The sequence below is a fragment of the Ceratotherium simum genome, chromosome 7 (genome assembly GCF_057802395.1).
Source record: "Ceratotherium simum simum isolate JZ-2026a chromosome 7, ASM5780239v1, whole genome shotgun sequence".
Classification (NCBI taxonomy): Eukaryota; Metazoa; Chordata; class Mammalia; order Perissodactyla; family Rhinocerotidae; genus Ceratotherium; species Ceratotherium simum.
Window position 1 is genome coordinate 64,355,717 of NC_141906.1, and position 12,586 is coordinate 64,368,302.

The following is a 12,586-nucleotide window of genomic DNA, read 5'->3' on the forward strand; positions in this document are numbered from 1 at the left end:
TCCTAGATAGCATTTGCATCCACCCTAAGCCTAAGCCAGAATCCTAAGAGCTCCCCTGGATGGCTCTCCCCACATCTGTAAGAAGATGGTATATTGTCAGTTCTACCTTCTCAGCATCTCCTGGATTCATTTCCTTCTGGCTCTCCTCCAATGTCTCGAAGCATTCCTTCTAGGTCATTGTGAGCACTTCTTGCTTCTCAGCTATACCTCTTACCCTGCCCCTGCCTTGATTCAGTCCCTTAACCTTTATTGTCTGGACAATCCCAGTGCTTCCCTGGTTAAGTTCCCTGCCTCCTGTACTACCTGCTCCAATCCAGCCTCTGCCATACCACCAAAGGGATTTGTCTAAAAGGTACATTTGTCCTGTTATTTTTCTACTTAAAATGCTGAAATGACTCTCTACTGCATACAGGACTAGTTATCCAACTACTGAGAAATATAGTGCCTAGGAATCACCTGGGGACTTTGTTAAAATGCAGCCCCCTCGAGCCTCCTCCCACTCAGAGACTGAGAGGGGCTCAAGAATCTGCCTTCTCCCCCATCCCCCATACACCACCACCAAGCAAGTCATCTGCCAACCACACTGGGGAAACATAGGTCTACAGGGTAAAGTACAAACTTTCCAGCAGGCCCTAGAAGGCCCACGACCTGGGCTCTGTCCAGCTCCCTAGCCTCCGTGCTCCCTGTCCTCCCCTCAGGCCCTTGGCACTAACTGTAAGCAATGCTAGCAGCCCCAAGCGTGTCCCTGCTATTTTATGCATCGTCGTCTTTGTGACCGCTGTGTGCTCTGCCTGAGATGCTCTGCTCCTGTCCCCGTGTGCCTGACACTGGCCTGCAAGCTTCTTGGAGCTGGGATGTTGTCTTGTTTCATTGTTGTTGCCCTAGAACCTACCCCATGCCTGGTACATAGACAGGACTCAGTAAGTATTGTTGATTGAATGAGCAAACATGCAATAGACTACACTTTCAAGTGATAGCTGAAATGTCATCCACTCTTTGAAGCCTTCTTCATCTCCATGTTTTCACTTCCCACACTTCCCACGAGGTAGACTCTGTGCCCACTTTACATGTGTCTGTTTCTAACGTATCGCCTACCACACATGTGTCACTGTGGGAGACCCGGAGCTCAGTACTGCATCCTGGCACTGAGCACAGCCCTCAGCACACTGTAGCTGCTGAGTGTGGGTTTGCTGGACAGACAGGTGCCTCCTCCTCCACTGCTCTGTGTACGTCAGTCGTTAGGGCAGCCTGAGACTGCATTTGCTTTTCTTGGCAGCTGTACTACACTGTTTGCTCATACTGGGTTTGGAATTGACTAATAACCCTTAAATCTTTTTCATGTCAATCGGTTATAAACCAGGTCACCCAGTTTTGTTACTTATACAGAATTTCCAGCTCTGAGTGGAGGATTTTGGAGTTTAGCTGTATTAAGTTTCATCTGATATATTCAGCAGCCTGTCAAAATCTTGTTAAATCTTTACTCCACCCTCCACCTCATTAGGGGGCCCTTCACTTTAGTCATCAGCAGATTAGTAAGCATGTCATTTAGATGCCATTTATGTGACTGAACTTGGCTGAGCCAGAGTCAAATGGCAGAGGCACCAGAGATTCCTTCCAAGTTGGTGTCTGATAATCAATGAACTTTGGTTAAAACTGTTCATCCCTCTGGGAGTTCACATTAAGTGGTAGAGCGAAACCCGTAGGAGAGTGTCTGTCTCTTTGGGGTGGGCAAGGAGCTGGGCTTCCTGGGAGGGCATGGCAAGGCCACTCTTTCAGCTTATTTCACCCAGATGCTGACTCCTTCCTGGTGTCCTTGCAAGATCTCCTTGTTGGGGCTGCTGTGTGTTGGAGGACCGCCCACTCTGAGGTTGTTATTGGATTTTTGCAGATTGTTGGAAGCGCTGGTGTCATTTCTTGATTTCTCAGATAAGAAGGCCGACTCAGCCATGAGACTGCTTACAGACTTGGCTCTGGAAAAAAGGTAATTTCCAGAAGTTCAACCTCTGTTGAACCGTCTGATCTTTAAAAATGTGCAGTATACGGAGATGGGAGGCCAACTGAGCATCACGAGATTCCCTGAATAGGAGGGCTGCTGCCTGCCAGGGGGCTGTGATCGGCCACTCCTGTACCAGTCACTCTGGGTACAGGGGACCTAGTCCTCACTGGGTTTGGAAGCCATAACGTTCTTAAAACAGTATCTCTTGCAGTAAGCAATCCTACTATGTGTTGGGGAAACTTCCTCCCCTTAATCAGCACCTAATGGGAACTGCCTAGCAAAAGTGTGTTGAATGAATGTGACTGAGAGAAAATGCACAGTAAAATATAGCCTCCTCTTGGGCTGCCAGTGGCATTATGGGTAGCCATCCCCCTCCCTTTTTTTTGCTTAGCTACTGGGAAAGACAGTAAAGGCCTTAGATTTTCATAATTCTTAAGGTTTTTTTAAGTGCATTTTTTTTTTTTAATTTCTTCTCAAGCTCTAGGGCATCTTGCTTAGAAATGGTCAGATAATGAGAGAGAGCTGCTTATGCTCATAGACAGGCCATCAGCATGGACTGGGAATGTGTAATAGCTGCTCTAGCATATGGAGATATGCATGCATCTGAGACCTCGTCACGGCTATGACAATAAATGTGCACTGTATTTCCTGTTCGTACAGCACACAGCATACAGACTCACAGCAGGGGTGGGGTAAGTCAGTTTGGCAGAAGCCTAGGGATTCTAGCAATTTCTGCATAAGAAAGCTGCCATCTGAGATCTTTCATTTAACATGAAAGGCAATTCTCCAGACTTAGAAAAATTAAAGCCACGCTACATACCCAGTGACACTTTTTTTCAGTTCGCAATGAATCATCCATGCACCCTGCAAACCCCATGGGCCCAGAGTTTGTGACTGTCAGCTCCATTGCCCAGGACATTGTGTTTGTGTTATAGTTTGTGCCATGTAGAAATAAGTCATGGCTGATGCTTCCTTTACAGATTCCAAGTCTGGTTCGAGGCCAACCTTCCAGGTGTTCTCTTGGCACTGACGAGTGTTCTGGTGAGCAAGCCCTCATTCTTATCATCTGTGACAGACCCTCTCCGGAGCGTGACAGAGTTGTTTAAACATGATTAACACTCCAGAACTCCTATTGTCTCTCAGCCTGATTAATCATTTATTCACAGCTAGAATTTACACAATTCTTACTTATTAAAGCAACCACAGTGGATACAGGTGGAGATGGCATATGGACGGGACTTGTTACAGGGGAGAAACAGCTGGATGTGGACTGCATCTTAGGTGGAAGCAGAGAGAGTTTGGCAGCCTCCATCAGTCCCCTTCTGACCCTATGGCCCATCCTAAGTACCACGCACAACCCTGTCCCCTGAATGGCAGGCATCCCCCTCAGGAGGGCAAGTGAAGTGATTTGAGCTGATGAGCCAGAAAATAGCAAGGTGGTGGAGGGAGCTCTCCTGAGAGAGCATGATGTAACTAGACCCTGCCCCCAGTGAGCCATAGAAGTTTCAGGGCACCTGAGAGAGCATATCCACACCCCAACATTTCACAGAGGGAGAAATGGAAGCTCTGAGAAGGGGCGGGATTTGCCCAAGTTCTCCCAGCTGTTGGTGGAGTCACTGGGATTAAGCCGTAGGCGTCCCTATTCCAGGCCAAGGGGCTTTGGGGTCTCCCCCTCTGTGTGCCTCCAGTCTGTTGCCAGCATGACTCCATTGATGCCCCCTTGTGACGTTACGCTGTCTGGTTCCCAGCGTTTTGGTGGGTGAGGGCCGCCCCTAAGGATTACTCCAGCATCATTCGCCAGCTCTCTGCAGATTCGCTTTCTCTTGATTCACTCCTAGAAGAGGGATCCCAAGGTAACCAACACCTCAGCTCTCTGCCAGTGCATTGCCATCATGGGAAACCTCAGTGCTGAGGCTGCCATCCGAAGACAGATGTCTGCCTCTGAAGACTTTGGGGATGCCTGCTTGGGCCTCTTGGTATTTTAGCTTTTCTATTCAAAGTCGGTCTTTTATCTGCTTTGGGGGCATTGGCTTCTTCGTAATTATCTCGCTTTTCCAAAAGTTCTGTTTGAGGATGCTGGAGCCAGTGGCTCACCCCTTCTGTAACCACAGATTTTATGGGCTGCTGGCCTTAAAGAGCCCTCCAGATCAAGTCTCATCCACCCTGGAATGATTAAGGATTTTCCGGTGGAGTTGGCTTCACCACCCATTTTAGCAGCTCACTCTTCAATTTAAACACAGGACCAGGCTGAGCCAGAGTCACATGGCACTGGAGACTCCTTGTAAGTCTTCTATACTAATGCTAAGTAATAGAACTGGTCTATGGGCCGGCCCCGTGGCTCAGCGGTTAAGTGCGCGCACTCCACTGCTGGCGGCCCAGGTTCGAATCCCGGGCGCGCACCGACGCACCGCTTCTCCGGCCATGCTGAGGCTGCGTCCCACATACAGCAACTAGAAGGATGTGCAGCTATGACATACAACTATCTACTGGGGCTTTGGGGAAAATAAATAAATAAATAATTAAAAAAAAAATAGAACTGGTCTCTGATCTTCCAACATCACTTAGGTTCATGACATTGACAATTTAGGGAATGTGAGTAATGCTGCCAAGGGCAAGAGAGGACCATGAAAAGCTTCAAGGCAGAAAGGTCATTGATTACCTTGTTTTGTTTCCAAAGGCCAGGTGTGAGGAGGATGTAGACCTGTTCAGAGAGGTCATATATACACTCCTGGGACTCATGATGAACTTGTGTCTTCAGTCCCCCTTTGTCTCTGAGGTACGGCATTCTTTTCTCCCTACCTGGAACCCTGGGACAACCTAAACACATTCTGTTGTGGAGAACTGTTCTCATTTTCACAAAGACAGTAGAAGCACACAGACTCCAACACTGATGGGGGAATGGAGAGAGCTGGATGGATGCTCTGTCCCTTTGCTCTGCCGAGGGATGGATGAGTCACTCAGTCAGGTATTCATTCAGAAAACTGACTGAGTGTCCAGGGTGAGCAGAGCATGGTTCTGCATTTACAAAGTCAAATAAAATGTGGCCCCTGCTCTCAAGGTGTTGTCCTGTAGTTAGGGCAGACAGACATGGGAGGTAATGAGAGCAACAGGAGAAGCTGTTGTGAGGAACATATGGACAGGGTATGGCCGTGGGGAAAAGAAGGGAGTGCTTCAGGTTACCAGGACATTAAAATCTCCTCCTCCCTCTCCCCACTGCTGTAGGTTTGGGCCGCGGAGGTGAGCAGGAGGTGCATGTCTCTACTGAACAGCCAGGATGGAGGAATCCTGACAGTAAGCTTCTCCCAGGGAAATCCAGAAACAGCTTCCTTTGTTGTTCTCCTTTTGTTTTGTTTTGCTGTTAATACATCTTACCCTTTCGAAGTCACCACACCTTTGAGAATCTGCTCTCTGAGGTACAGGGCAGACATGCTTCTCAGAACGATGCCCATAAGCACATAAATACCAAATATGCCTACAGTTTCAGGGATTTGATAACCCCCACCCAGTGCCCGTCTGTAGACCCCCTAGAGTCCAGGAACCCGAGTTAAGAACCACTTTTCTGTATAGTCTGGAACTTAACAGCTTATACAATGTAATCTATCTGATTTTGTCCTGTTTCAGGATATCCTTGTGCAAATCAGACAAGCCGGGTAGTTTTATTTAGAATCCCTTTTCCATAATCAACAAAGCCAGGCCCGTATTTTGAAGCCAGCGATTCTGGAGGTTGTTTACGCATCATGGTTCTAGCCCCCTTGGAGAGGCATGCTGGAATGGTTTTCTGACTTCTGTTTCTGACATTTGGATAAGAAAACTGAGAAAGGCCCATGGTTAACATAGTGCATCAGGAGAATATTAATGTGATTCAGGAGGCTATTTGTCATCATCCTAGGATGTGTTTTTCTCTCACATTAGGAATCGCCCCAGCTTTTCCACCTATCAGGTCAGGGCCCTAAAGCCTGGAGGAACAACTGGGGTCACATCCAGGGCAGGTCGGGAAACCAGTCCGTCTAGGCTCGTAGACTGGAGACTAGTTCCAGGATTGTAATAAAGGCTCTGAGCAGATCCAACGTACCCTGTTTGGGGCTGGCATGCCCATAACTTCCCTGAAGTCAATTCAGATATTGTGGGGCGAAGGCTTTTACCCTGGGCTCCAGGAATGTGTGGTCGATCTTCAAGTTCCCTGGAACCTCCTGCAGCTGTGTAGAAAATTCTGAGTGTTTGTGCATTTTCGTGGTGGGGGGAGGGGCATCATAGCTTTATCCGATCCTCAAAAAAGATCCATGACCCCAAAAGTCGTAAGCACCACTGTTCTTGGATACTTGGGGCTGTTCTGGGTGGTCTACACCTAAGGCTAGGCCTACATTAGTTTTACACTAACCCTTCAAGGACTCTCTTGACCAGATTTTCCCAGGACTCCGCGTGTGCCACAGTTGCTGTTGAGCAGGGCAGCAGCTTCAGCGGGGGAGTCCAGTCCTTCAGTAGGGTGCTCTCTCTACTTGGGCCTGGAAAGAGATCTGTAGTGTCAGCTGTAGGAAGCAGATGAGGGAAACAAGATTGATAACATGATTATACACACGTTTATCCCTTCTCCCCCTGGAGGCCTCATTAAAATGAGACTAAAGGCATTAGGAACAAAAAAGAAAAAAGAAGTAGAAACTCACATTGACAAAGTGAACAGGCAAGAGGTCACCAACAGTAAGTAATTTTAAGCAGTTTCTGGAAGATGAAGAACAGCTGCAGGTGTGATAATGAATGAGGCGGGGCTAAAGAAACGGTGTAGAGTAGAGCTGAAGGGACACAGCTGGCAAGGTAGCTGATTCGTCCTGCAGTCGTGTGGGGAAGACTGAGACTTCAGAACACCAGGTACAACAGAGGGCAGAAGTGAGAGACGGGGGACTGCACTGGCAGCCAGGCATCTGTCCCTTAGGAATAAAATCTGAGCATTTTTTCTCTAAAGGAATTGAAAGACCAGAGAAAAAGTTTTTGCTTTCTAGTATTTGGGAGTGCCCAGTTGTCAGTCAGCAAACTGCCCATAAACACAACCAAAATATATTTTTATTGCTTTTTTTCATAATGTGACTGGGCAGCTGAGTCACTAGACATTTCAGGAAAGCAGTACAAATAAATTTTAAAAACCAAGAAAAAGAGAAAAGTTGACCCGAAAGAAATAGAGATGATCTAGGAAACAGAAGAAAAACAGGAATAACTATCATTTGTATCCTCAGAAAGATTCAAGATAGTGTTATAGCCATAAAACAGTAACACTTACTGTTTAAAAAAAAAAAAAAATCAGAACTGGAAAATAAAGTAAATGAAGTCTCCCAGAAAGTAGAACAAAAAGACAAAGGAAAAGCTAAAAGATGCAGAGGCTCAGTCCAGGTCTACCATTGAATGAGGGCCTTGCTGATGTCGGGGCATTGCCGGGTATCCTGGGCAGGACTTTCTTCCCAGAGTTGAACTGGTTAGTCCTGTGTGAAGCTGAGCCAGCTGGGCCTCTGTGTGCCAAGGGGCAAGGTTTCAGCCCTTTGAATTGCCTACCCAGCAGCTTTATTAAAAAGAACAGCTTGCGCTCTATTCCTCGGCCATTACGTATCTTTAAAATCAAGATGTCTGTTTTGCTTCCAATACTGATGATTGTTTTTGCCTCTCCTAATGACATGTTACTTTTAAAGGTCGTCAGCATTTCTGAAAAGAACGTTTAATCACCCTTTACTATCTGCTTCCCTCAGAGAGCTGCTGGTGTTCTCAGCCGCACCCTTTCTTCCTCTCTGGAAGTCGTTGAGGAGGCCCTAAGAGCAGGAGTGGTGAAGAAGATGATGAAATTCCTGAAGGTAGAATAACTTCCTTGGTTACAACCTCTTGGCTTTCCAGGAGTGTCGTATTTTATTGGGGGAACAGAATTCAGGAGTTTTGTTCAGTTAAGGTGCTGGTACTTCGCTGCTAGGTTTTACACTTCTTCAATGGGGCTTCTCTCCTGCCTGTCCACCCGGACTGTGCTTTGAATATCAACAAAAGATTGTTGAATGAATAAGTAAATTGTTCATTAGGTACATCCATAAAAACTGCTTACCACTCAAGCTGAACTTAAAAATGTATGGCCTCGGGCCAGCCCCGTGGCTTAGCGGTTAAGTGCGTGTGCTCCGCTGCTGGTGGCCCGGGTTCGGATCCCGGGCGCGCACCGACGCACCACTTCTCCGGCCATGCTGAGGCTGCGTCCCACATACAGCAACTAGAAGGATGTGCAACTATGACCTATAACTATCTACTGGGGCTTTGGGGGAAAAAATAAATAAATAAAAGTTAAAAAAAAAAAAATGCATGGCCTCTGTCCCTGAAAAAGATGGTCTGAGTGGCTTTCATCAAGAGTTCTCAGGCCCCTTATTTTGCTCATGATTTCCTGCTCACAATACTCTATCCAGTCATCTGGAGAATGTTGGCTGTAACGCCATTTATGAGGTATGGAGGGTGCAGAGTTACCATGTGACAAAATGATGTTCAGATTTTCCCCATGATACGAGTGCAGTGAATCTAAGCAAGTCAGTACAACAGTTAACTAGATTGTCCTGAAAGAAGGAAGTGAATTATTAGGCTGCCATCTCTGGATTCTGCCCATGATGTATGTGCCCAGTGAGGTTCACTCACCCGTGTTAGTGTGGTGACCCCATGGGAGACTTAGTCATAAAACCCGAGGCTGAGTGGGGCCAGGAAGCATGATCTGTCGGAGGACTGCTGCTGGGGCAGGGGCAATATTGAGGGGGGCGGGACAGTGGGTCTGCGTTTAGGCTGCCCCTTAGATGATAACCGTCATTCACTCTGTACAACTCTTGCAAACCCGCCAGAGGCTGCTGATTGCATGCACACACGTGTGCATTATGCATGCATACACATGTGCATTATGCATGCATACATGCACACGGGCATTTTAAAGGCCCCCCACTGAGTGATTTTAAGGATTATGATTTGACAGTTGTCACCTCTTAAAATGATCTAGGTTCGTGATGTTCTCTGTGCAGACCTGTCACCCTGACGGCCTTAGAAAGTCAGCTCTCATTCTCAAATGGTGAAATAACATGGGAGCCCTTTCCTCCCTTTTTGGTAGATCTGCCAGTCGACTGCATCATTCTCTTCTCAGCCACTTGCTCATAAAGCCTTCCACAGGTAATTATTCAGGTGTAGGTGACAGGCCTACATTCACATCGGGGGTGCAGGCTGTGTTAGAGAGGAGGTGAATGACACTCCGTCCTGGCAGGGACCAGGCCTGCTCACCAGGAAGCACATGCCGTTCTCAGTGGAACTCTCTTTTAGAAGTTTAGGAAGCCACTGCACAATCACAGCTGCTCACTGTGGTTTCGGGCCAAGAACAATCATAGGATTGATTTTATTTTCTAATTTCATTCTGAAATCTAGACGGGAGGCCAGACTGCATCACGGTACGCGGTAAAGACACTAGCTATCTGCACTAATAGTTACCACGAAGCACGAGAAGAAGTGATAAGGCTGGATAGAAGTAAGTGGTCATTTCATGACGCGGAGCCCACCCCCCAGAGGTTAATCCATCCTTGAAGCTGCAAAGGGAGCTGTGGATGAGGAGTGAGGAAGAATTTAGCACAATGCTGTTGACCTCGCCCTGGACTTCAGCAGTGTTTATGGAGTAAGAGGTCATTTCCTCTCCGGCTCTGAAAGTATTTAATTGGCCTTCAGTTGCATGCAGGTAGCATGCTCACACTGGAGACTCAGATAACAGGGCCGAGTCAAGAGCTACCTCCTGTCGCCAAGTACACTGAAATGGTTTTTAAAGCATCCTGCTCAGACTGACCTAACACAGGTTCTCTTCCTTCAGGGGGCAGTGTGGGAGCCTTCAGCCTTTAGTGAACAAGGGAAATATCAGAGTCTGAGCCCAGCTTTGGTCTGGTCACTGAGTTGGCTGCAGTCATTTGTAGCACGGGTTCCCTGAGGCAGCCTGCTAATGTTCTCCTTAACACCTGCTTGGAAGGCACAGGAAGTGAACTGAGGGGGGGCCCCATGGAAGCAGGAACCTTTCTTCTGGTCCCTGTCCGTTGTCCTGCAGCCACAGGGAGCAGGCCCATGGCCTCCCACTCGGGGGCTGTCAGGTGGAGTGTGGAGGTTAAGAATGCAGGCTCTAGAGAGGACAGAGCTATGTGATGCATACCTTTCATTCACACAACAACTGTGCCATGCCGGCCACTGCTCTGGGCTCCTGAGATACGTCAGAGATGTAGCAAGGAGCCGAGCAGCTTCATAGTGCTAAGTAAAGATTTGCTGAATGAGTGAGTGACATGGGGAGCTTCTGGGGAAGCTCAGAGTCCACCGACACCTCCTGTGCCCCTCATGTCCCCTTGCCCGCCTCCTGTTTGGGATCCAGAGGGAAGATGCTTGTTCTCTTCCCTCCCTGTAGAGTTCAGTGTTCTGATGAAGCTGCTCAGCTCAGAGGATGAGATTCTGGTGGGCAACGCCGCCCTCTGCCTGGGGAACTGCATGGAGGTGCCGCGCGTCGCATCCTCCCTGCTGAAGACGGACATCGTGCAGGTCTTGCTAAAGCATGCAGGTGGGGATGCGCAGAAGACGGCCGTGCAGCTGAATGCAGGGATCGCCCTGGGGAAGCTGTGCACAGCTGAGCCAAGGTATGCTGGAGTGGCCCCTGTCGCCACATTCAGGGAGGAAGGGGACACGCCGAGTCAGGGCACTGGGCTGGGGCTGGGACTCTGCCACCCAGAACTCCCTGGGATGCCCCTGGAGCCCCGGTGCCTCCTGTGCAGACAGATGTTGGGCCCCAGGGGCTGCTGCTCTGGAGGAAGCCTTCCCTGAGGAAACCGGGCAGCTCTCCGGCTCGAACCAGAGAGAGGGAAGATGGTCATCTGACAGGGGTTTGTCCCGTGCACTCGCTGCCATGGCCTTCTCTCCATTCCACTCCCTCATTCTCCATCCTTCTCTCCTCTTTCTCCTCATCTTTCCTCTCCCTCACACCGTCTCCCCTTCTGTCTCCCTCCTTTCTCTCTCCTCTACTTTTCCAGAAACAGTTAGATCTCCCACTTCATTTTTTAACCCAGGCTTAAGCATATGGGAGAATGTCCAGTGAGGGTAACATTCTCATCGTGGAGAAAACAAGCGAGATGCAGAACAGCATGTCTAAGACCACCTGACAAGCCAGGGCGAGAGAGCTTTGCTTTAATTGTGTATGTTGCTTCTCTTTTAGCTCAGACTTCTGATCTGCTCTGGCCCTGTTCTGCTGTACTTAAACACCTAGGCATTCATGCTCCTGGAAAGTGCCCACCCGTGGCTGAGTGATGGAGCCCTGGCATAGAACAGGGGTGCCTTCTGTGGATGGGGTGGGGCTCTGGCCTGCCTCGTTCCTTCTCTTACCGCCGCATGCCTCTGATTCCTCCTCTGTAGAATGAGAGGGTTGGCCTGGATGACACCAGAGGTCCTTTCAAGTTCTGTCTGATTGTTCAAATGGAAGGAATAGACAAAATCTTTCTTCCACAGAAAGCAAGGCACATTAGCTAGGATGAGCTCAATGTGGCAACCTGCTGGGGAGTTCCCGGGAGCCAGGTCCCACCGGATCAGCCTGTCGCATCTGTCACTCACATTGAGAGGGTTTGCAGTGTTTTGTGGGCCTCCCTGAGGGCTTTACCTGCTTTGATTTTTAGGGCTCCCAGGGCCACAGCTGCTGCCCCTTTCCCAGCCAGCTCCTCCCTGAGGGGGGCTGGCCCTGGGCACCAGAAATCTGCCCCATGGCATTTATGTCCTGGAGTTTGTGTTCTGATTATGACAGGTTTGCTGCCCAACTGAGAGAGCTTCATGGGATAGAAATTCTCAACTCCACGATGAAGTACATCAATGATTCTTAAGAGACGTGGTGTCTCTGCTCATTTTTGCAAGCACACAGCTGTATGTTCTGGGTTGTTCCTGTGCCAATAAAGACTTTTTAAATATCTGCTCCAGAAATGAATATTGATTTTCAGAGTGCTGGCCTGTTGGTTTTCATTGGTAACAAGAGAATGGGCATCAGGCTGGCTACTGTGGTGGGACCTCCACTGGCCTGCTCCGTGTCCGTCATGCCCTCCTTCTAATGTCCCTTCCCGCTCTGCAGAGGCTGGACGCCAGCAAACAAAAAGCCAAGTTTCCCAGACTCCCTTGTAAGCAGTGTTTTTAGATGGGCACTAGAGTCTGCCAACCTAATGCCCTTCCTGCCCCTTTTGCTGTTTTCTGCTGGCAACATGCTGGAAGCATCAGGTTTTTCAACAGCACCATTTTGGCATCTGCTTTCCAGCTCTGGAGAGCCAGGAGACAGCTGCAGTGGCGTCGCCGGTAGTGGCAGCTTCCTGAGGCCTGGCCTGCCCCTGTGGCACATGCTCTTGATTTCAGTGGGTTGAGTGTGGGGGGCGGCTCCCCTGGCAGGGAGTTCTGTACAATCCGGGGAATTGTTCCTGGAAGTGCAGTCTGGTGCCCTCCTCCAGGCCAGGGAATGATGTTGTGAGCACCCCATTCCATGTGTTAGATTGTGTTCTGCTTAAAAGGCCAAAGCAGGGGAATGTATTTCTGCACTGAACTCTCAAATACGGACATATT

At 48.8% G+C, this 12,586-nt stretch overlaps 1 protein-coding gene across 4 annotated transcripts in view; it reads left to right on the forward strand.

The window, feature by feature from the left end:
- Window positions 1-11,954, forward strand: part of TTC12 (tetratricopeptide repeat domain 12) — a 68,440-nt gene extending 56,486 nt beyond the window's left edge. For all 4 annotated transcript variants that reach the window (XM_087433703.1, XM_087433704.1, XM_087433702.1 and 1 more), the window contains 9 exons: window positions 1,889-1,981; window positions 2,977-3,037; window positions 3,835-3,972; window positions 4,674-4,772; window positions 5,219-5,287; window positions 7,726-7,827; window positions 9,404-9,503; window positions 10,413-10,638; window positions 11,790-11,954. In XM_087433703.1, the coding sequence (XP_087289829.1) occupies window positions 1,889-1,981; window positions 2,977-3,037; window positions 3,835-3,972; window positions 4,674-4,772; window positions 5,219-5,287; window positions 7,726-7,827; window positions 9,404-9,503; window positions 10,413-10,638; window positions 11,790-11,865 (964 nt within the window). In that variant the 3' untranslated portion in view covers window positions 11,866-11,954. The remainder of the gene's footprint in view (window positions 1-1,888; window positions 1,982-2,976; window positions 3,038-3,834; window positions 3,973-4,673; window positions 4,773-5,218; window positions 5,288-7,725; window positions 7,828-9,403; window positions 9,504-10,412; window positions 10,639-11,789) is intronic.
- The last annotated feature ends 632 nt before the right edge of the window (window positions 11,955-12,586 follow it).